We start from the raw sequence: 24,046 nt of genomic DNA on the forward strand, positions 1-24,046 counted from the left end.
GAAAGGTGGTATTACTAGTCAGAGGAAATGTCACGGCAATGCTCAGTCAGGACAGACTGAAGAGCTCATCCAGTGAGGCTTTATGGCTAGAACTGTGGAATAGAAAAGGTATGACCACTTTAATAGGATATTATAGACCACCCAACAGTCCGCAGGATTTAGAGGAGCAAACTTGTAGAGAGACCGCAGACTGTTACAAGTAACATATGGTTGTGATAGTAGGAGATTTTAAACATCCCACATATTGACTGGGATTCCTGTACTGTAAAAGGACTGGATGGGATTGAGTTTGTTAAATATGTTCAGGAACGTTTCCCTAATCAGTACATAGAAGTCCCAAATAGAGAGAGTGCAATGCTAGATCTCCTATTAGGGAATGAGACATGGCAGGTGACAGAAGTTTGTGACAGAATACTTTGCACCTAGTGATCATAAGGCCATTAGTTTCAAGATAATTATGGAAAAGGATAAGTTTGGTGCTTGGGTTGAGATTCTAAGTGGGAGAAAGTCCAATTTTGATGGTATCAGAAAGGATCTGGCAAATGTGGATTGGAACAGGTTGTTTTCTGGCAAAGGTGTACTTGGTAAGTGGGAGGCCTTCAAAAGTGAAATTTTGAGAGTAGAGCTTGTATGTTCCTGTCAAAATAAAAGGCAAGGATAACAGGTTCAGGGAACCTTGGTTTTCAAGAGACATTGAGGAGAGTTAATTCAGAAATGGAGATGTATAGCAAGTATAGGCAGACGGGAACAAATGAGGTACTCAAGGAGTACAAGAAATGCAAGAGAATACTTAAGGAAAAAGGGAGGTCTTAAAGAAGACATGAGGCTGCTCTAGCAGGTAAGGTGAAGGACAATCTTAGAGCTTCTACAGATATCTTAAGAGCAAAATAATAGCAAGGGACAAAATTGGTCCTCTGGAAGATGAAAGTCTTAATCTATGCGTGGAGCCAAAAAAAAAATGGGAGAAGTCTTAAAATGATTTTTTTTGTATCTAGATTTACTCAGGAGACAAGCACAGGGTAAACAGAAGTGAGGCAAAGCAGCAGCAGCATGGTCATGGACCAACGCAGATTACAGAGGATGAGGTGTTTAGTGTTGAGGCAAATTAGTGTGGATAAATCCCCAAGGCCTGACAAGCTGTTCCCTTGGACCCTGTGGGAGGCTAGTGCAGAAATTGCAGGGGCCCTAGCAGAGATATTTGAAACATCTGTAGCCACAGATGAGGTGCCAGAGGATTGGAGGATAGCTAATGTAGTTCCATTATTTAAGAAAGGCTCTGAGAATAGCCAGGAAATTATATGCTGGTGAGCCTGACATCAGTAGTGGGGAGTTATTTTAAGGCATTCTAAGGGACCAGGTATGTCAGTATTTGGACAGACAGGGACTGATAAGGGATAGTCAACATGGCTTTGTACACAGTAAATCAAGTCTAACCAATCTTATGGAGTTTTTCGAGGAAGCTGACGAAGGCAAGACAGTGGATGTTGTCTACATGGACTTTAGCAAGGCCTCTAACAAGGTCTCGCATGGGATCTTGGTCAAGGAAGTTCAGTTGCTTGGCATTCAAGAAGAGGTAGTAATTTGAATTAGACATTGGCCACGTAAGAAGCCAGAGAGCAGTTGTAGATGGTTGCTGCTCTGAGTGGGGGTCTGTGACAAAGTGATGTGCCGCAGGGATCAGTGCTGGGTTCGTCGTTGTTTGTCATCTATATCATCTGGATGATAATGCGGTAAACTGGATCAGTAAATTTGTAGATGGCACCAAGATTGGGGTGCACTGGACAGCGAGGAGGACTATCAAGGCTTCCAGCAAGATCCGAACCAACTGGAAAAATGAGCTGAAAGATGGCAGATGGAATTTAATGTAGTCAAGTGCGAGATTTTGCACTTTGGGAGAAGAAACAAGGGTGGGTCTTCACAGTGAGCAGTAGAACACCGAGAAGGGTGGAAAACAGACAAATCTGGGAATACAGATCCATATTTCCTTACATCACAGATAGATGGGGTCATAAAGAAAGCTTTGATATCCTTCATAAATCAATGTTTTTGAGTACAAAAGTTGGGATGTTATACTGAAGTTGTACAAGACATTGGTATGGCTTAATTTGGAATATTGTGTGTAGCTCTGGTCACCTACCTATAAGAAAGGTATCAATAAGATTGAAAGAGTGCAAAGAAATTTTACCAGGATGTTGCCAGGATATGAGGACCTCAGTCAGAGAAACGTTAAATAGGTTAGGACCTTTTCCAGAACACAGAAGACTGAGGGGAAATTTGAGAGAGATACTGTATATTGTGAGAGGTATAGGTAGGGTAAATGAAAGCAGACTTTTTCCACTGAGGTTTGGTGAGACTCCAACTTGAGGTCATGGGTAAAGGGTGAAAGGTGAAAAGTTTTAAGGAGAACATGGGGAACTTCTTTACTCTAAAGGTGTGGAACAAGCTGCCAGTACAAGTGGTGGAGGTGGGATCAATTTCAACATTTAAAAGAAATTTGGACAGGTACATGGATGAGAGGGGTATGAAGGGCTAAGGCCGAAGTGCAGGTTGATGGGACTAGGCAGATGAACGACTCGGCAGATGAGACAGGCCGAAGGGCCTGTTTCTGTGCTGGAGTGTTCTATAACTATGAAAGCAGGGTAGTGTTCATGGACCATTCAGATATCTAATGGCAGAGGGGGATAGAAGCTGCTCCTAAAACACTGAGTGTGGGTCTTGAGGCTCTTGCCCCTCCTCCTTGATGCAAATAATGCTGTCTTCTTGAGGCTCTGCCTTTGGAAGATATCCTCGATGGCAGGGAAGCTTATGCCCATGAATGGAGTCTGCAACCTTTCTCAGCCTCTTTAAATCCAGTACATTGGACCCTCTATACCAAACAGAATGCTCCCCACCATACGCCTATAGAAATTTGCAAGAATCAGTCAGAGGAAACGAAATTTGACACAGCGCATCTTTGCAGATGAAATTTGACACAGGGCATCAAGTAACATACTTAGCAAGAGGGATTTCAAGTGACAGGTGGGTAATATGTTATCTACAGAGGGAGAAGTTATGGTCAGGAGGAAGAGGAAAAATGTTGTGATCATAGCCAGCTTTCTTTTCCCCTGTTTAGCTCCACACAAGATACTGATGGTTGTTAATAACTTCATTCATGTACATCAGTTGTCTAATATGCAATGTTCAGTGTGTAAAAATGTTGAGGGTTATGACATATTGTATTAAAGCTGGCTGCACAAATTACGAATAAACTGGCCTATATTATTGCTCATACCGCACAAAAGTGCTCATAAACTAATATTTAGTTATGCATTTTGTCCTTCTTTAAGTTCATTAAGGTGATGGAAATCTGATTGGAATTGGCAGTGTTTGCAGAAACTGACAATGATATTGAGTAGAGAGATCTGAACCAGCAGCGATTAATCAATTTTATTATAACTTGAAGAAATTTCATTGTAACATGTGTCTGCGTGCACGTGTGTACGTGCGCATGTGTGTACATGCACGCCTGCGTTTCTGTGACTTGAATATGGTGGCACTTTCTTTGGCTTGCTGCCCTTGTATTTCTTGGTGGCAGAGGTCACAAACATGGAAGGTTCAGTCAAAGAAATCTTAGTGGGTTGTGCTTTGGTTCTTGGGCAGACTATTCATCTGGGGAGGACATAATTTTTTAGGATGGTGAATGGATTGAGGGCTGCCATACTGAGCTGTTTTGAAACTACATTCATCTAATTAATTGATGAATATTTTGTACAGTTCACTTGTGCCCTGCTGATAGTGGAAAGGGTTTGAGGAGCCGGGATGAGAGTTATTTACCACAGAACGCATCAGTGTAGCTGACTGCCATTTTGGAATGCATATACCCTTTTTGTTATGGTATATGTTTAAAATGGTTATTTGTAATTGAGGTTGCTGATGTAATACTGCTTGCCAGAATTTCACTATCCTGCTGATCACATGGCAAAATTTTCACTGGTAACGTTAGATAAGTAGTTTAGTTGATAAATTTCACTGTTGGGTTATTTGCCAAATGTAACTACACATGTACAGAGATACAGATAAAGCATGAATCACAAATCTGAAATTCAAAAGAAAAGTGGTAACATTTCACTTGAAGTTGAACCAGGGCAGGGCATCCAATTGAATGGCAAGGCCCAGGCGAGTGTTGCCGAACAATTAGACATAGGGGTATAGGTACACAGTTCCCCGAAAGTAGTAACACAGTTAGACAAGGTAGTAAAGGTGGCATTTGGCATGCTTACTTCAACCAGAAATTTGAGTACACCGTAGTACTGTTGTTCATGCATTGGCAACACCATACTAGGAATACAATGTATGAGTGGTAAGAAGGGGAATAATTACAATGTTTAAAAGACATCTGGAACACATGCCAAGTGCAGGCAAATTGAAGCAACTCCAGCAGCATGACATTGGGTCGAAAGACCTGTTTCCATGTTGCATGATAATTCGCTCACTGTAAAGGGCTACAGGGAAAGAGGCTTTTTAGGATTGCTGTGCAAGTACAATGGGTTCAGAGGCCCTGTATACTAACATTGTACTGTATAATTCTTAGTCAGTTTTCACCATGTCATGGTCAACAGTCCTATTTATTAACTTGCTTTCTCTGGAATGTTGCTCTATGTACATAGATTGCTTTATTTACCAATATGACACTGGCTGCATTACTACAATAATTTTACTATCTTTGGAACTAAGAAGTCTGGATATTGTCTGAGATCTACTATTCAAAATAATCCTAAACTGAATCTAAATGTATTAGTTTAAATGACAGCAAAATAACCTGGTTCCTTTTCTGTGTCAAGTTAGGCTGCAAGACGACATTATATAGGAGTAGAATTAGGCCATTCAGCCTGTCAAGCCTGCTCCGCCATTCGATCATGGCTGACTTTCCCTCTCAACCCCATTCTCCCGTCTTCTCCTCGTAAACTTTGACGCCCTTAAAATCAAAAATATATCAAGCTCCACTTTAAATACACCCAATCATTTTGCCTCCAGAGCCACCCGTGGTAATGAATTTCACAGATTCACTACCCTCTGGCTAAAGAAATTCATCCTCATCTGTTTCAAAGGGACATCCTTCTATTCTGAGACTGTGCCCGCTTGTCTCTTCCGTTCATGGATACATCTTGACCATCGAGGCAGTTTTGGCAAGTAAGGTGAAAATAAATCCAAAGGGTTTCTACAGCTATGTTAGTGGCAAAAGGATAGTGAGGGATAAAATTGGTCCCTTGGAGAATCAGAGTGGACGGCTATGTGCAGAGCCAAAAGAGATGGGGGGAGATTTTGAACAATTTATTTTCTTCGGTATTCACTAAGGAGAAGGATATTGAATTGTGTAAGGTAAAGGAAACAAGAAGGGTAGTTATGGAAAGTATGACAATTAAGGAAGAGGAAATACTGGCGCCTTTAAGAAATATGAAAGTGGATAAGTCTCCGGGTCCAGACAAGATATTCCCTCGGACCTTGAGGGAAGTTAGTGTAGAAGTAGCAGGGGCTCTGACAGAAATATTTCAAATGTCATTAGAAACGGGGATGGTGCCGGAGGACTGGCATATTGCTTATGTGGTTCCATTGTTTAAAAAGGGTCCTAAGAGTAAACCTAGCAATTATCAGCCTGTGAGTTTGATGTCAGCAGTGGGTAAATTGATGGAAAGTATTCTTAGAGATGGTATATATAATTATCTGGATAGACAGGGTCTGATTAGGAACAGTCAACATGGATTTGTGTGTGGAAGGTCATGTTTGACAAATCTTATTGAATTTTTTGATGAGGTTACTAAGAAAGTTGACTAGGGTAAAGCGGTGGATGTTGTCTATATGGACTTCAGTAAGGCCTTTGACAAGGTTCCACACGGAAGGTTAGTTAGGAAGGTTCAATCGTTAGGCATTAATATGGAAGTAGTAAAATGGATTCAGCAGTGGCTAGATGGGAGACGCCAGAGAGTAGTGGTGGATAACTGTGTGTCAAATTGGAGGACGTTGTGTAGCACTGTGCCTCAGGGATCTGTACTGGGTCCAATGTTGTTTGTCATATATATTAACGAGCTGGATGATGGGGTGGTAAATTGGATGAGTAAGTATGCAGATGATACTAAGATAGGTGGTGTTGTGGATGATGAGGTAGGTTTTCAAAGCTTGCAGAGAGATTTAGGACAGTTAGAAGAGTGGGCTAAAAGATGGCAGATGGAGTTTAATGCTGAAAAATGTGAGGTGCTACATTTTGGTAGGACTAATCAAAATAGGACATACATGGTAAATGGTAGGGCATTGAAGAATGCTGTAGAACAGAGGGATCTAGGAATAATGGTGCATAGTTCCCTGAAGGTGGAATCTCATGTGGATAGGGTGGTGAAGAAAGCTTTTGGTATGCTGGCCTTTATTAATTGAGTATAGGAGTTGGGATGCAATGTTGAAATTGTATAAGGCATTGGTAAGGCCAAATTTGGAGTACTGTGTACGGTTCTGGTCACCAAATTATAGGAAAGATGTCAAAAAAATTGAGAGAGTACAGAGGAGGTTTACTAAAATGCTGTCTGGGTTTCATCTCCTAAGTTACAGAGAAAGGTTGAACAAGTTAGGTCTTTATTCTTTGGAGTGTAGAAGGTTGAGGGGGGACTTGATAGAAGTATTTAAAATTATGAGGGGGATAAATAGAGTTGACGTGGATAGGCATTTTCCATTAAGAGTGGGGAAGATTCAAACAAGAGGACATGAGTTGAGAGTTGAAGGGCAAAAGTTTAGGGGTAACATTAGGGGGAACTTCTTTACTCAGAGAGTGGTGGCTCTGTGGAACGAGCTTCCAGCAGAAGTGGTTGAGGCAGGTTCGATGTTGTCGTTTAAAGTTAAATTGGATAGTTATATGGACAGGAAAGGAAGGGAGGGTTATGGGCTGAGTGCAGGTCGGTGGGACTAGGTGAGAGTAAGAGTTCAGCAAGGACTAGAAGGGCTGAGATGGCCTGTTTCCGTGCTGTAATTGCTATATGGTTATAGGTCCATTCTGTCTATGCCTTTCAATATTAATAGGTTTCAATGACATTTCCCCCACCCTCATTATTCTAAACTGCAGTGAGTACAGGCCCAGAGCGATCAAACATTCCTCATACATGAACCCTTTCATTCCTGGGATAATTCTCATAAACCTCCTCTGGACCCTCTCCAATGCCAGCACATCCTTTCTTACATATGGGGCCCAAAACTGCTCACAATATTCCAAATGTAGTCTGATGAATGCCTTATAAAGCCTCAGAATTGCATTTTTGCTTTTGTATTCTAGTCCCCTCAAATTGAATGCTAACAAAGCGCTTGTCTTCCTTACTATCAAATGGTTAACGAGTAAAAGTGACAGTGAAAATGCTACAATTACTTAAGTGCTCAAAAAACTTGTTTTCAGATATGATAAATGATTTGTGTTTTTTCTTAAAGAAAACTAAAACAGTTGATACCTCAAAACTTGTGATGACTTCTTAGTGTTCAGTTCAATCACAGAGAACAAACTATTCAAACATGTTGTGACAAATGTCTAGAAATCCTTTTAAGCGACAACTGCCCACAGTATCAACCTTGTCTTGGTATTGCTTAAGCAAGAGTTAAAATCTAGCATATAAAATCCAAGTAACTGCTTTTAAGAGTGCCAGTCATCTTTTTTCCCCCCAGGACATTTCACGTTGTTTTGTTTTCATCATTTTAAGGAATATTCTACCTTTGAAAAAGATTGAGATTCAGCTGTTACATTAGCAGAAATGTTTGTACTGCTATGCTGCAGGTATTTCATTTCAGGAGTTTTCTGCAAAACCAGTGTGCCCTGCTAGTAAAATGTTTTGGTTCCGGCTAAAGACAAGAAGTCCTGCTGTTCAAGTCAGGAATGTGGCATCAGCCAATCAGAATGATGGGATCCAGAGAAAGCAGGACAGAGAGTTTTGTTACAGACAGTCCAGTTTGGGGTCTTTTGGCGGGAGCTGCGGAGTAGGATGGAAGGGTATTTTATTAGGGGTTTGAGGAGATTTGGTATTTGACCAAAAATTCTTGCAAATTTCTCAAGATGTATGGTGGACAGCATTCTGACTGGTTGCATAATCGTTTGGTATAGAAGTGCTTTGTGATACTCGTGAAAAAGAGGGGCAGTCTGCTCGAGATGGTCTTCAACAGGAGTCCAAAATATACTGGGTGTTTTCACGCAGAACATGGGTCCAGCACGTGAGTAAGAGATACACCCACAAATACCCAGTTTTGGAAGAGACGAGCTTGAACAGTTATGTGCAGATTGGACTGCTTTAACTGTAAAGGGTCCTTTTATTTTCTTTATTTTTCCTAATAACTGTCTGATAAAACTGAAATTAGTAAATATACTTTCTTTATAATTTTATGCAGTGTACTATCTGTAATTTCTTGTTGACCAATAACTGCGTATGGGCAATTTTTACATAACATTTGCTCAAATCAAGGTTCCTTTAATTGAACATCACAACATTTCTATTTTATTGAACTCCAGAACATACTGACCCTAGACGTGCATTGTTTATGAAAGGTGGACTTCTCACCGCTGAATCACGTGGCTGTTAGTTTAATGAGCCAAATTTGCATACGAGCTCAGTGAGGAAGCTCAACTAGTTTTACTAACAGTGGCAATTCCAAATACCTCAACATTGAAGAAAATTTAAACTGCACCAAAAGGAGGGATACGAAATGCCCTAAATTTCATGTCAAAGGAGATAAAATTAGCTCAGTTTGATCATTTCCACTCTAACTTTTTCCAAATATTGCACTGTTCATTTTCTGCAATTTAATTCAAATATCTAACACCTAACCCACCAGGTGAATACCTGATGTTAAATTTTGATTGTCATTTTGAAAGATTACCACAAGAGCCTAAAGGTTGAATGTAGAAGAATTTGGATGAAATTTTGTACTGGCATGATGCACTACATGAGATTAGACAAAACCGAGTAGACTATACTGAGAAGTTCCAGACAGAAACTCCTTCTGAAGATGGGAGTTACAATGGAAATGTTGGTCAATATATAAGGCCTTCCATTCTTCTTTTATTACCTTCCTAGTGAAGAGGGTACGAGTTTCGCTAGACAGTTTCCAAACTTCAGGGTGATTTGCTTAAATAAACACTTAGCTACCAAATAAACATTGGTTGAGTGAACTCGGCCTTTTTTCCTTGGAGCGACAGAGGATGAGAGGTGACCTGATAAAGGTAAATAAGATGATAAGAGACATTGACCGTGTGGATAGTCAGAGGCTTTTTCACAGGGCTGAAATGGCTAGAACGAGAGGGCACAGTTTTAAGGTGCTTGGAAGTAGGTACAGAGGAGATATCAGGGGTAAATCTTTTCCGCAATGGTTAGTATGTGGAATGGGCTGCCGGCGACAGTGGTGGAGGCGGATACGATAGGGTCTTTTAAGAGACTCCTGGACATGTATATGCAGCTCAGAAAAATAGAGGGCTATGGGTAACCCTAGGTAATTTCTCAGGTAAGGACATGTTTGGCACAGCTTTGTGTGTCGAAGGGCCTGTATTATGCTGTAGGTTTTGTGTTTCTATGAAACTCCAGTGTGCAGGCATTTGCGGTGACACATACCAGAGTTGTGTGACTCCTTCAGAAATCTAGATGAGCTGTGCAACAGGTGCTGGCATGTACATCACTGAACATGAAGAGAAACCCAAGCGTGCTGGGAATTCCCAACTTTGTACCAGGGAGTCTACCAGAATCTGCATAGACCTAGAATTCCCATTCATTTTAGTGGAAATCCCCAAGCTGCAAATTAGGCCAAGACAGACAATCACTTTCATTATATTTACAATTGTTAAAAGCCTTACATCTTTAATGCATTTTAAAAAGTACTTATTAAAATCATTATTTAGATCATTTAATAGTTCTTAGTTATTTCCGAAAAGTAACATTAATCAGCTCAAAGTTTCTCAGGCTTTGGAGGTCCAATCAACTCCCCCATCTCCACCCCTTATCTTGTCATGAGCTGTTTGGATGTTCTGTATTCAGGCTTCAGAAGTCTGCCAAAGGAAGTCCCACTACCATCGGGGATCAAGGGACCCAACACAGTTGTATCTGTTCATTCCTACTCTGTTTATAGACCACCTGGGACAAGTTGGATGGCAACCAAAAGAAACACATTCCAACACTACTGTGCTTCAACAGTGCAACAAATATATGCAACACAAATTAGCAAATTGAATCAAATACTTCCAAAGATGTCACAGCTTCAGAAATGTATTGCCTTTCAAAAATGTCATAACAACTTTCCATCCTTCAATTTAAACAACAGTAATGGTAGGAAGATGATGTATGGTACTTACCTTCATCTGCTTCTCTTTCTTTTTACGTACATCGTCCCACTCATTAACAATTCTCCCCCACAGTATCCAGGAATCTTCTTCCAGGTGGCTCAGGTTACTGGAGGCAGAAGAACTGGATACCAGGGAAGATCCACTATTGCGTCGAGATCCATTTACAGATTTCAGAGACTTGCTGTCAGTCTCCAGTAGCCTGTACCAATAAATAATGTAGGTTTCTAATTATTTATCTAAAAAGCTGTGAATATTATTTCAATATAACAAAATAAAATTCTTACAAATGAAAAAGATTTTGTATGTTCTGGTTACTTTACTAAATTTGGGTAGGATTTCAGCTTGAAATTTTCATGATGTCAGATATCTGACAGCATTCAAGTATGGTTTTGTCATACTTTGTCTGATAAGTATTCTGTATTTGCCTGGATATAGGAAAGTTATTCCTTGGATAATGCCTGTACATGTCCAGATGGCTGAAGACACCAGGAGAAATAGGAGAAAAGAATTAAAAATTTTTGTGCATAAATTGAAAGGTATTTATTAATAAACTAGCACGAGGACTAAACAACACTTAAAATCTGAGACACTATAAATATACATCTCTGCTTGTTCTTACAAATAAGGGAAAAAAAACTCTTCCTGAACATCTTGGAGATGAGGGATCAGTTACGATCCCTACAATTGCTACATTTCTAAAGTTACAAAGGCTTAGTTGGAGAGGGTATAAGGTCATATCAGCAGCATCACACAATTTAAGGCTACACTCACAACATGCTAGAGGAACTCAGCAGGTTGGGCAGCATCAGTGGAAACAATGAGTCGACGTTTCGGGCCGGAACCCTTCGTCAGGACTGTAGAGGGAAGGGGCAGAGGCCCTATAAAGAAGGTAGGGGGAGGGTGGGAAGGAGAAGACTGGTAGGTTCCAGGTGAAAAACCAGTAAGGGGAAAGACAAAGGAGTGGGGGAGGGGAAGCAGGGAGGTGATAGGCAGGAAAGGTGAAGAAAGAATAGGGGAAAACACAATGGGTAGTAGGAGGCGGAACCATGAGGGAGGTGATAGGCAGCTGGGGGAGGGGGCAGAGTGAAATATAGGTAGAGGGAGGGAGGGGGAGGGAATTACCAGAAGTTGGAGAATTTCATACCAAGGGGCTGGAGACTACCTAGATGGTATATGAGGTGTTGCTCCTCCAACCTGAGTTCACAATTTAAGGCTGCTCCTTGCATGGGCAATAAGCACATTTTCAAGAATGAAGGATTAAACCAGAACATCTTGCTTGCAGACAGCTGGCTACTGACAGCAAATCAAGATATTTTAAGTCCTCTCCTGCATTTTTAATAGAGCAGTTTAACACTCAAAATTATTAAAACCTTTTAAAGATGTATTTGTGTTACATAAAACAAACATCTTCTGATTCAACTTCAAAAGAAAAAAATTAACTTCATTAATGGGGGTTTACTAAGACTCCCCTATTTCCTTACACACAAGTTCACACAATTGGAAATACTGCTTTGCACATTCCAACATGTTTTGTATGTTGTGTTAAGAACTTTCATTGTATTTCAAAATGTCAATAATACAATAAAACTAAAACAGTAATCTACACCCATTGTGCAAACTTTATTCACTGTGTATCACTAACATGGAGCAAGTTCAGTTTACTTGCAGAAGTGAGGTGCCAAGTCTTAAATGAAACAACCAAACATAAAGCGTTTTTCAGCGCTTGGTACAAGTCTCATAAGAAAAAGATAATTTTACAAATTTGCCTCTACATCTTAAACCCAAAAAATGACAGCTCAAGAACATCACTCACACTCCCTCAACACCACCAAGAATTAATTAGTTTCCTCCACGATCACACTTTACTACCTGGGCTTCCTTGTATAACAAACAACCTCCACTTCAAACACGAGGAATTCTGCAGATGCTGGAAATTCAAGCAACACACATCAAAGTTGCTGGTGAACGCAGCAGGCCAGGCAGCATCTCTAGGAAGAGGTACAGTCGACGTTTCGGGCTGAGACCTTTTGTCAGGACTAACTGAAGGAAAAGCTAGTGAAGGAGATGGTAAAGACCCAGCATGGATGAGAGCTGGGATCAGAGGGGGGAGGCTGGGGGCGTCAGTGGAGAGGGGAGGGTTGGGGTGAGAGGAAGATGGAGCCTCTGTGGGCCCAGGAGCTGACGGTGGGATCTGAGGGAGACGGGGTTGCAGAGTGGTGGTGGGGGAAGGGGAGACAGGAGTCACAATAGCAGCATATAAAGACCCGGCCTGGAGTTCAAGGCTGGAGTCGCAGTTGGTGGTTGCGCAATCGCTGTGAAGGTGTCCATGGTTGTTGCTGGAGGCCGGGTTTTGAATATGCCCTGAGGTGTTGGAGCCGCCGAGATCAGTGGCAGGGTCTGCAATCTGAAGTTCTAGCTCTTCCTTCAGTTAGTCCTGACGAAGGGTCTCGGCCCAAAATGTTGACTGCACCTCTTCCTAGAGATGCTGCCTGGCCTGCTGCGTTCACCAGCAACTTTGATGTATGTTGCTTGAACCTCCACTTCAACTGTCCCAAAAATGTTGCCAAAGAATGCAAGCTTTTTAAGTTATCTAACACACTTTTTGGTAAACCTAATGTTCCTTCCCTCAACCTTTTTCGAAGATTTTGATTATTTCTGTATTGTCGTATCCTTCACTCTCATTACTTTGAAAGATTTGGTCAACTTTGTTCTCAATGCCTACCCTTCTCACACATTCAAATAGTCCACCCACATCTATTCCCCCTTCTCTCCCCCCCCATTTATTTCTGAGGCCTTCCTGCCAATTAATTTCCAGAGTAGTATCTAAACAGTTCCATCCACCCCACATTGTAAAGGACACTGTTTCATTCAGTTTAAGTCTGCTTTCCACAACCAAATGTTTTTTTTATCCACCTCAGTAAAGCCTCTTACTGTGTCCATTACATTTCCTATCAGGAAAATGTAATGGATAATGCCAGAAACTGAAAATCATAACAGTCAGTGATGGAAACAGAGTTACATTTCATGTTAAAGCCCCTTTTAAGAGTTCCAGTTGAGTCAATAAAATGCTAACTCTGCTTCCTTTCCATGTATGCCACCTGATCCACTGAGTGATCCAGCGTTTTCTGTTCTGTTCCATAAGACCCAGAACATGGGAGCAGAATTAGGCCATTCAGCCCATCAAATCAGCTCTGTCATTCCATCATGGCCAATTTACTATCCTTCATATTCCCATTTTTCTGCCTTTTCCCCATAAGCTTTGACACCCTGACAAATCAAGAACCTATCAACCTCTTCTTCAAACATACCCAATGACTTGGCCTCCACAGTCAAGTGTGGCAATGAATTCCACAGACTCACTATCCTCTGGCTAAAGAAATTCCTCATCTCTGGTCTAAGTGGACATCCCTCTATTCCAAGGTTGTGCCCTCTGGTCCTATGCTCAAACACCACAAGCATCCTCTTCACATCCACACTATCCAGACCTGCCAATTGATCAGTTTCAATGAGATCCCTCCCTCATTCTTCTAAACTCCACTGAGTACAAGCATAAAGCGATCAAATGCTTCTCGTATATTAACCCTTTCATTCCCAGAATCATTCTCGTGAACCTCCTCTGAACCCTCTCTAATACCACACATCTTATCTTGGCCCAGGGGTCCAAAACTGCTCACAATACAAATGCAGTCTGACCAACGCCTTACAAGGTCTCAGCATTACATCCTTGTTCTTATATCCTAGTCCTCTCGAAATGACTGCATTTACCTTCCTTACCACCGACTCAACCTGCAAGTTAATCTTTTAGAAATCCTGCACATGTAGACTCCCTGCTTCCTCCACAAAACCAGCCCCTCCACCCATCTTTATATCTTCTGCTAACTTGGCCACAAAGCCACCAATTCTGTCATCCAAATCACTGGTATACTGTATAACGTGAAAAGAAGGGGACCCAACACCAACCATTGCAGAACACCACTAGTCACCTGTAGCCAATGAGCAAACACTTTGCCGCCAGTCAGCCAATCTTCTATCCGTACTAGTATCTTTCCTGTAACACCATGGGTTCTTGACTTGTTAAGCAGACTTATGTTTGGCACCTTGTCAAAGGCCTTCTGAAAGTCCAAGTAAACAACAGCAGCCATTGACTCTCCTTTACCTATTCTGTCTATTATCTCCTCAAAGAATTCCAACAGATTTATCAGGCAAGATTTCCCCTTAAGGAAACCATGCTGACTTTGGCCTATTTTATCTTGCATTTCCAGGTACTGCGAAACATCATCCTTAATAATAGACTCCACATCTTCCCAACCACTGAGGTCAGGCTAAATGGCCTATAATTTCCTTTCTTCTGCCTCCTTCCCTTCTTAAGGAGTGGAGTGACATTTGTAATTTTCCATTTCTCCAGAACCATTCCAGAACTTAGTGATTCTTGAAAGATCACTACAGAGGCCTCCACAATCTCTTCAGCTACTTCTTTCAGAACCCTGGAATGTCATCCATCTGATCCAGGTGACTTCCCTACCTTAAGATTGTTCAGCTTCCCATGCACCTACTCCTTAATAATAGCAACCACACTCACATCTGGCCCAACATACTCGAATTTCTGGCATATTGTAAGTCCCTTCCAGTGAAGGCTGACAACAAATACTTCCTAAGTTCATCTGCCATACCTTCTTGTGGTCAAAATTTCATCCTTGCATCTCTTTTACTCTATATTTTTGGGGGGAAAAACTTTTTGTAGTTTCTATTATATTAATGGCTGGCTTATCTTCATATCTCATCTATTCTCCCCTATGGCTTTTTCAGTTGCCTTCTGTTGGTTGTTAAAAGTTTCCCAATCCTTTAACAATATTTGCAATGTTATATCTCCTCCCTTTTACTTTTATGCTGTCTTTGACTTCTCTTATCAGCTATGGTTGCATATCTTCCCTTTAGAATACTTCTTCATCTTTAGGATGAATCAATCCTGCGCCTACTGAATTGCACCCAGAAACTCTAGCCATTGCTGTCCTACAGCCATCCCTGCTAGTGTCCCCTTCCAATCAATTTTGGCTAGCTCCTCTCTTTTCCTTCCATTATTCGTTCTTACACGTCTGTAATACTGATACTGTACATCTGGCTTCTATCTTCTCACTTTCAAACTGCAAGGGGAATTCTATCATATTCTGATCTGTGTCTCCTAAGGGCTCCTTTACCATAAGCTCTCTAATGAAATCTGATTCATTACACAACCAATCTGGAATTGCCTCTGCCCTCATGGACTTAACCACCAGCTGCTCTAAAAAGCCACCTTCTAGACATTCTATAAATTCTCTTTCTTGGAATTTAGCACCAACCAGATTTTCCCAATCTACCTGCATATGAAAATCCCCATCACTATCATAATATTGCCCTTTTGACATGCATTTTCTATCTCCATTGTAATTTGTAGACCACATTTTTACTACTGTTTAGAGCTCTGTATGTAACTCCCATGTATATGAAGGATGTAAGTAATAAAGTCAATTCAATCCAAGGTCTTTTTACCCTGGCAATTTCTTAACTCTACCCACAAGAATTCTACATCTTCTGATCCTGTGTCACCTCTTTCTAAGGATTTGATTTCAATTTTTACTAACATCCCCTCCACCTACATGCCTGTCTTTTTTGATACAAGGTGTATCCTTGGATGTTAATAAATCAAATATTGAAATATTTGTGTACTCAAATACAACACCTTCAGCCCTGCATTCATCACCCTTTTTGATTTTGCCTCCAGGTTGCACTTCAACTCATCCCACTTACTGCAAATTTGTCCTATCATCTGCCTGTTCTTCCTCAGTCTAATTACACACTTCCTCAACTTGTACACCAACTGCCCCATTCTTAGTCCTGTCATTTGGCTTCCCATCCTGCAAAATTAGTTTAAACCCTCCCCTACAGATCTAGTAAACCTGCCCCCAAGGATATTGGTCCCCCTCCGGCTCAGGTGTAATTCATCCTTTTTATGCAGGTCATAACTTCCCCAGAAGAGATCTCTATAGCCCGGGAATCTGAAACCCTGCCCACTGCACCAATTCCTCAGCACACATTCAGTCAAATCATCCTATTCTTATCCTCACTGGCATATGGCACAGGCAGAAATCCAAAGATTACTATCTTGGATGTCCTGCTTTTCAGCTTCATATCCAACTCCCTATATTCATTCTTCAAGACCTCCTCCCTTTTTCTACTTGTGTCGTTGGTACCAATATGTACCCCAATTTCTGGCTGATAAGTATTCAGGTTAAAGGACTGCAGATATCAAGGAGAACTATGTGGCTAAAGAAGATCAGGTAGGTAAAAGGCCATGGAGGTTTTTAATATGAGAATGATAATTTAAAAAGAGTTATTGTTCAACCAGGAGGCAGAGATAACAAGCAAACAGAATCTCTTGCAAGTTATTTCACAGATAGACTTCCATGGGAAGTGCAAAAATGGACACCAACTAAATCTTCAGCAATGGTATGGTTTAGGATTTTGGCAACTGATGAGCTGACAATTAGGCAAAATCAGGTAATGTCAAAGATAGAAATAAACAGTCTTAGCAAGCCAAGAGCTATCTGAGTATTATTTTTTTTTAATTTATCAACATGAAGTTCAACTACCAGAGATGCTTGCTCAGAATTCCAGCAACTGACTTCAATCCTTACCTCCAATGTCATCTGTGGGAGTTTGCACATTCACCGTGTAACTCTGTGGGTTTGTTTTGTGTGCTTTTCTTGCCACAACTCAAAAGGTGCAGGTTATTAGGCTAATTGCCCACTGTAAATTAAACTCATCTGAAGGTAAATGGAGGCTGTGGAGGGATTAATGTGAGGGTAAATGGGTGTTTGAAGTGGATTATGTTTGCTTAAAGGTCCATTTTCATAATGCAGGAAGATTGTTCTCTCTTCACCCAAATTCATTATTAATGCTTACAATTACATAGAACATAGAATAGTACAGCACAATACAGGCCCTTCGGCCCACAATGTTGTGCCGACCCTCAAACCCTGCCTCTCATATAAGCCCCCAACTTAAATTCCTCCATATACCTGTCCAGTAGTCTCTTCAACTTCACTAGTGTATCTGCCTCCACCACTGACTCAGGCAGTGCATTCCACGCACCAACCTCTCTCTGAGTAAAAACCCTTCCTCTAATATCCCCCTTGAACTTCCCACCCCTTACCTTAAAGCCAAGTCCTCTTGTATTGAGCAGTGGTGCACTGGGGAAGAGGCGCTGGCTGTCCACTCTATCTATTCCTCTTATTATCTTGTACACCTCTATCATGTCTCCTCTCAATTCTGCAGCAACAGTGCACTTTGGCTTTGGGACAACCACTATAGAAATGATCCAGCTATTCCTATTTGCAAATCCTCTGGATACACTCAAGTGCCTTTAAGCAACATCCTTATCATTTAATCTTCCTTTCCTATCAATTAGCATAGATGTACTTGTTGAAAACAAGTTACATGTTAAGATTTTCCTTTTCTGAGAAAGGTCATCAAACTAAAATATTGACCCTATCTCTTTAAATATATCTGACCAGATGTGTATTTTAACTGCCGTCTATTCTCATTTTAGAATAGTGTTGCATCAAGTCTACATCTGTTCCACTTGCAGCGTCTATCATCATGAGATGGCTTGACTGTTGACCTTTCTGGAAAATCAGAGATATTTAGTTCAGTATGTTGGTGTACCTCTCTAAATTCTTTGAAAAGCCAAATGTAACACCTTTAAAACTCTTGCACCAGTACAATCAAAATATCTCCTAAGTTAGCAAGGTCACATAAGAGGATCTACTAATGAGTGACTAGAGAACACACTGTAGAAATCAGAATTTTCCTCTTCTCGTGCTGGCTCAGAAAATAAGATGCAATCTACTACACTGAAGATATACCATCACAACACGTCAACAGCAGATGGCATTTCATCAGCTCTTTACTCAATACTGGAACATCTGGACAGCAAAGACGCAAACATCAGATGCTCTTCATTTTCTACAACTCAGCAACCAATACTTTCATCCCCTCAAAACTAATCAATTAGCTTCAAGACCTGGGCTTCAGTACCTCCTTGTGTAACTGGACCCCGATTTCCTCACTTGCAGACCTAAGTCAGTTCAGATTGGCATCTCCTCTACAATCTCTGTCTGTCAGCACAGGTGCACCACAAAGCTGTGTATTTCACACCCTGCTCTACTTGCTTTATACTTATGACCACAAGGTTAAGCACAGCTCCAATGCTGTATTTAAGTTTGGTGATGACCCCACTGTCATTGGCCGAATCAAAGGTGGTGACAAATCAGAATATACGAGGGACATTGAAAATCTGGCTGAGTGATGCCACAACAACCTTTCACTCAATATCAGCAAGACCAGGGAGCAGATTATTGACTTCGGAGGAGAAAACCATTGGTCCATGAGCCAGTTCTCATTGAGGATCAGAGGTGGAGAAGGTCAGCAACTTTAAATTCCTTGGTGTTATCACTTCAGAGGATCTGCCTGGATCCAGCATGCAAGTACTGTTACAAAGAAAGCACAGCACTGCCTCTACTTTCTTAGGAATTTGCAAAGATTCAGCATGTCAATTAACACATAGATGAACTTCTATCAATGTGTGATGGAGAGAATATTGCCTGGTTGCATCACAGCCTGGTATGGAAACATCAATAGCCTTGAATGGAAAAGCCTTCAAAAAGTAGTGGATACGGCCCAGTTCATAAGACCATAAGACAAAGGAGCATAATTAGGCCATTCAGCTCATCGAGTCCAATCTGCCATTCCATCATGGCTGATTGCGGATCCCACTCAACCCCATATCCTTTGATGCCCTGACTGATCTGGAAACGATTAACTTCTGCCATAAATATACCCATGGACTTGGCCTCTACTGCAGTATGTGGTAGAGCATTCCACAGATTCACTACTCTCTGACTAAAACGTCGCAGGTAAAGCCCTCCTCACAATTGAGGAGCTCTGTCACAGTAAAGTAGCATCTACCTCTAGCATTCAGGTCATGCTCTCCTCTCGCTGCTGCAATCAGGAACAAAGTACAGGAGCCTCAGAGCCCACACCACCAGGTTCGGGAACAGTTATTATCCCTCAGCCATCAGGCTCTTAAACCAGAGGGGATAACTTCACTTGCTCTGTCACTGAACTCACTATCACTCTTCATCTCATGTCCAATATTTATTGCTTATTTACTATTATTTATTTTCGTATTTGCACAGTTTGTTATCTTTGGCACGTCGGTTGTTGGTCTGTATTGTTGGGTGCAGCCTTTATTGATTCTATTGGGTTTCTCAAATGTACTGTGAATGCCCACCAGAAATGCATCTCAGGATTGTATATGGATATATATATGTACTTTGATAAAACATTTACTTTGAACTTTGATTAATTTAAATGAAATTGAAATATAACAGAAAAATCAAGGGAAAAAATGCTGGGCTATTTCATTAGCTGTTCAATTGATTCAAATGGTTGGGAGTGAAGTACCTGAGCACTTGGTATAGCATAAAGAATTCTTTTTCATAGCATGAATCATGTTCCAGAACCACATGAAAATATCTGGACTTGCATAACTGTGGTCAGTGATGAGTTTAATTTTTTGAGTTTAGTAGGAAGAACTATGATGAGGAGGAGCTTCAAATTTAAGCCACCCAAAACTTGGAAAATTTATCCGCAACTGCTTTAATCAAATAGTGGCAAATCCCTGAAAGAGTATTTTGTTCTGAGCTGCAATGACTAAACCATTAGAGCAAAGCATAATATTTAAATATGAAACTGCTGCTCAGTGATCTGAATGTACTTGTACCAGAACACACTGAGAACTACTATGTAAACTAGCACGTAATTATGTTGCAAGAGAGGTTACGTAACAGCAAGTCTTGCTTCAAGTATAATAAACTCATGTAAGACCACCTCTGCCATACTGCATATAATTCGAAGTTCAAGAAAGAATACACTTGCACATTGGTAGTATAGAAAAAATTCACTTTATTCACAGGGATGAAGAGGTTGTGTTATGCATGAGCTCAAATGAAAGAGGATTAAATGGAAGAGAGGAGGACAAGTGAGGCACTCTGCTGCTCAAACCACGAGATAAAACTATATCAAAACATATCTGATTTGATGGTAACCTATTCATTAAGACCTGGCTGGTGGCGTAGTGGCATCAGCGCCGGACTTCGGGACGAGAGGTCCCAAGTTCGAATCCAGCCGGCTCCCCTGCACGCTTTCCATCCATGCTGGGTTACCAGCTGGTTACCTCTTTGGAAACGCACCCGGCAGAGAGCAATGGCAAACCACTGCTGACACTTGCCTCGTACACGGTTCCCCACTACGTCAGAGAGGCGTAAAGGGAAATCGTCCGCGAACCAGAGAAACTCCAGATGCGACATACCTTTCCCTTTCCTATTCATTAAATTACAGTAAGATTTCAAAGGAACTCAAGAGAGTAGAGGCATAGTCAAAATTATAGGTACACAGCATAGAAACAGGTCCTTCTGCTCAACTCATCCATGATGACCAAGGTGTCTTCTTGATGTAATCCCATTTGCCTGATTTTGGCCCAGATCCATCTAAACCTTTCCTATCCATTTTCCTGCCCACATACCTTTCAAATCTTGCAAATGTACCACTTCCTCTGACAGACCATAACCTTCTATCCACCACCCTGCATGTAGGAAAACTGGGGAAAGAGGAGTGATTCTGTTCGGATGGGTTTCCTTTGCAGCAGACTTGGCAGGTGTCCTAGCAAACTCAATAACGTGATCTGTCTAAAAAATTTAAACAAGACAGGAGGGGGAGGGATGGAGCCAAGAGCTGGACAGGTGATTGGCAAAGGGGATATGAGAGGATCATGGGACAGGAGGCCCAGGGAGAAAGACAAAGGGGGGGAGAACCCAGAGGATGGGCAAGGGGTATAGTCAGAGGGACAGAGGGAGAAAAAGGAGAGTGAGAGAAAGAATGTGAGCATAAAAATAAATAACAGATGGGGTACGAGGGGGAGGTGAGGCATTAGCGGAAGTTAGAGAAGGCAATGTTCATGCCATCAGGTTGGAGGCTACCCAAACGGAATATAAGGTGTTGTTCCTCCAACCTGAGTGTGGCTTCATCTTTACAGTAGAGGAGGCCGTGGATAGACATGTCAGAATGGGAATCGGATGTGGAATTAAAATGTGTGGCCACTGGGAGATCCTGCTTTCTCTGGCGGACAGAGCGTAGGTGTTCAGCAAAGCGGTCTCCCAGTCTGCGTTGGGTCTCGCCAATATACAGAAGGCCACATTGAGAGCACCGGACACAGTATATCACCCCAGCCGACTCACAGGTGAAGTGTCGCCTCACCTGGAAGGACTGTCTGGGGCCCTGAATGGTGGTAAGGGAGGAAGCGTAAGGGCATGTGTAGCACTTGCTCCGCTTACAAAAGTAAGTGCCAGGAGGGAGATCAGTGGGGAGGGTTGGGGGGGACGAATGGACAAGGGAGTCGCGTAGGGAGCGATCCCTGCAGAAAACAGAGAGAAAGGGGGAGGGAAAGATGTGCTTAGTGGTGGGATCCCGTTGGAGGTGGCAGAAGTTACGGAGAATAATATGTTGGACCCGGAGGCTGGTGGGGTGGTAGGTGAGGACCAGGGGAACCCTATTCCTCGTGGGGTGGCAGGAGGATGGAGTGAGAGCAGATGTACGTGAAATGAGGGAGATGCGTTTGAGAGCAGAGTTGATAGTGGAGGAAGGGAAGCCCCTTTCTTTAAAAAAGGAGGACATCTCCCTCATCCTGGAATGAAAAGCCTCATCCTGAGAGCAGATGCGGCAGAGACGGAGGAATTGCGAGATGGGGATGGCATTTTTGCAAGAAACTGTGTGAGAAGAGGAATAGTCCAGATAGCTGTGAGAATCAGTAGGCTTATAGTAGACATCAGTGGATAAGCTGTCTCCAGAGACAGAAAGATCAAGGAAGGGGATGGAGGTGTCGGAAATGGACAAGGTAAACTTGAGGGCAGGGTGAAAGTTGGAGGCAAAGTTAATAAAGTCAACGAGCTCAGCATGCATGCAGGAAGCAGCGCCAATGCAGTCATCGATGTAGCGAAGGAAAAGTGGGGGACAGATACCAGAATAGGCATGGAACATAGATTGTTCCACAAAGCCAACAAACTTCCGCCACCTCCAATGGGATCCCACCACTAAGCACATCTTTCCCTCCACCCCCCTCTGCTTTCCGCAGGGATCGCTCCCTACGCGACTCCCTTGTCCATTCGTCCCCCCCATCCCTCCCCACTGATCTCCCTCCTGCCACTTATCCTTGCTTACACTTCCTCCCTTACCACCATTCAGGGCCCCAGACAGTCCTTCCAGGTGAGGCAACACTTAACCTGTGAGTCGGCTGGGGTGATATACTGCGTCCGGTGCTCTCGATGTGGCCTTGTATATATTGGCGAGACCCGACGCAGACTGGGAGACAGCTTTGCTGAACACCTACGCTCTGTCTGCCAGAGAAAGCAGGATCTCCCAGTGGCCACACATTTTAATTCCACATCCCATTCCCATTCTGACATGTCTATCCACGGCCTCCTCTACTGTAAAGATGAAGCCACACTCAGGTTGGAGGAACAACACCTTATATTCCGTCTGGGTAGCCTCCAACCTGATGGCATGAACATCGACTTCTCTAACTTCCGCTAATGCCCCACCTCCCCCTCGTACCTCATCTGTTATTTATTTTTATACACACACTCTTTCTCTCACTCTCCTTTTTCTCCCTCTGTCCCTCTGACTATACCCCTTGCCCATCCTCTGGGTTCTCCCCCGCTTTGTCTTTCTCCCTGGGCCTCCTGTCCCATGATCCTCTCATATTCCCTTTGCCAATCACCTGTCCAGCTCTTGGCTCCATCCCTCCCCCTCCTGTCTTCTCCTATCATTTTGGATCTCCCCCTCCCCCTTTCAAATCTCTTACTAACTAACTCTTCCTTCAGTTAGTCCTGATGAAGGGTCTTGGCCTGAAACGTCGACTGTACCTCTTCCTAGAGATGCTGCCTGGCCTGCTGCATTCACCAGCAACTTTGATGTGTGTTGCTTAACTGGTCTATAATTTCCTTTCTGCTGCCTTCCTCCTTTTTCAAACAGTGGAGAGACATTTGCAATTTTGCAGTCCTCTGGCACCATGCCAGAGTCCAATGATTTGAAAGATCATTACTAATGCCTCCACAATATCTCTACTGCAACCTCTTTCAGAACCCAACGATGCAGTTCATCTGGCCCAGGTGACTTATGTACCTTTAGGTCTTTCAGCTTTTTGAGCACCTTCTCCCTTGTAATAGTAATATCATGCTAGACGTGAAATAATATGAACTGAAAGTGCAAAAAAAAAATCAAGGCTGGTTTCAGCATTGCACACCTGTAAATTATTAATCTTACTGGGGAAAAAGCACAGCTACTTTGGCAAGAGTACATGTTCCCAAAGACCTGATAAAAAAGTATCGAGGAAGTACATTTCTAAGCAAACATTTAAGCATCAAAACAAAACCTACAGATGCTGGAAAGGAAAGACAGCAGATGTTGGAGCAAAACTGCTTGAGGATTACAGTAAGTCAAGCAGCATCTGTGGAGGCAAAGAGATGACCTGTGTTTCAAATCAAATCCCTCAAAAGTGCAGATGGAAGATAACCTGCAGAAAATGGTGAGAGAGGGTTCAGATTGGAGCTGGAAGGTGGGAGATGA

General features: G+C 42.2%; 1 protein-coding gene across 6 annotated transcripts in view; it reads right to left on the reverse strand.

Moving 5' to 3' along the window:
• Positions 1 to 24,046, reverse strand: part of LOC140205777 (ecotropic viral integration site 5 protein homolog) — a 276,394-nt gene that overhangs the window by 177,586 nt on the left and 74,762 nt on the right. For all 6 annotated transcript variants that reach the window (XM_072273435.1, XM_072273433.1, XM_072273434.1 and 3 more), the window contains one exon: positions 10,337 to 10,526. In XM_072273435.1, coding sequence (XP_072129536.1) covers positions 10,337 to 10,526 — 190 coding nt within the window. The remainder of the gene's footprint in view (positions 1 to 10,336; positions 10,527 to 24,046) is intronic.

Source organism: Mobula birostris, chromosome 12 (genome assembly GCF_030028105.1).
Source record: "Mobula birostris isolate sMobBir1 chromosome 12, sMobBir1.hap1, whole genome shotgun sequence".
Classification (NCBI taxonomy): Eukaryota; Metazoa; Chordata; class Chondrichthyes; order Myliobatiformes; family Myliobatidae; genus Mobula; species Mobula birostris.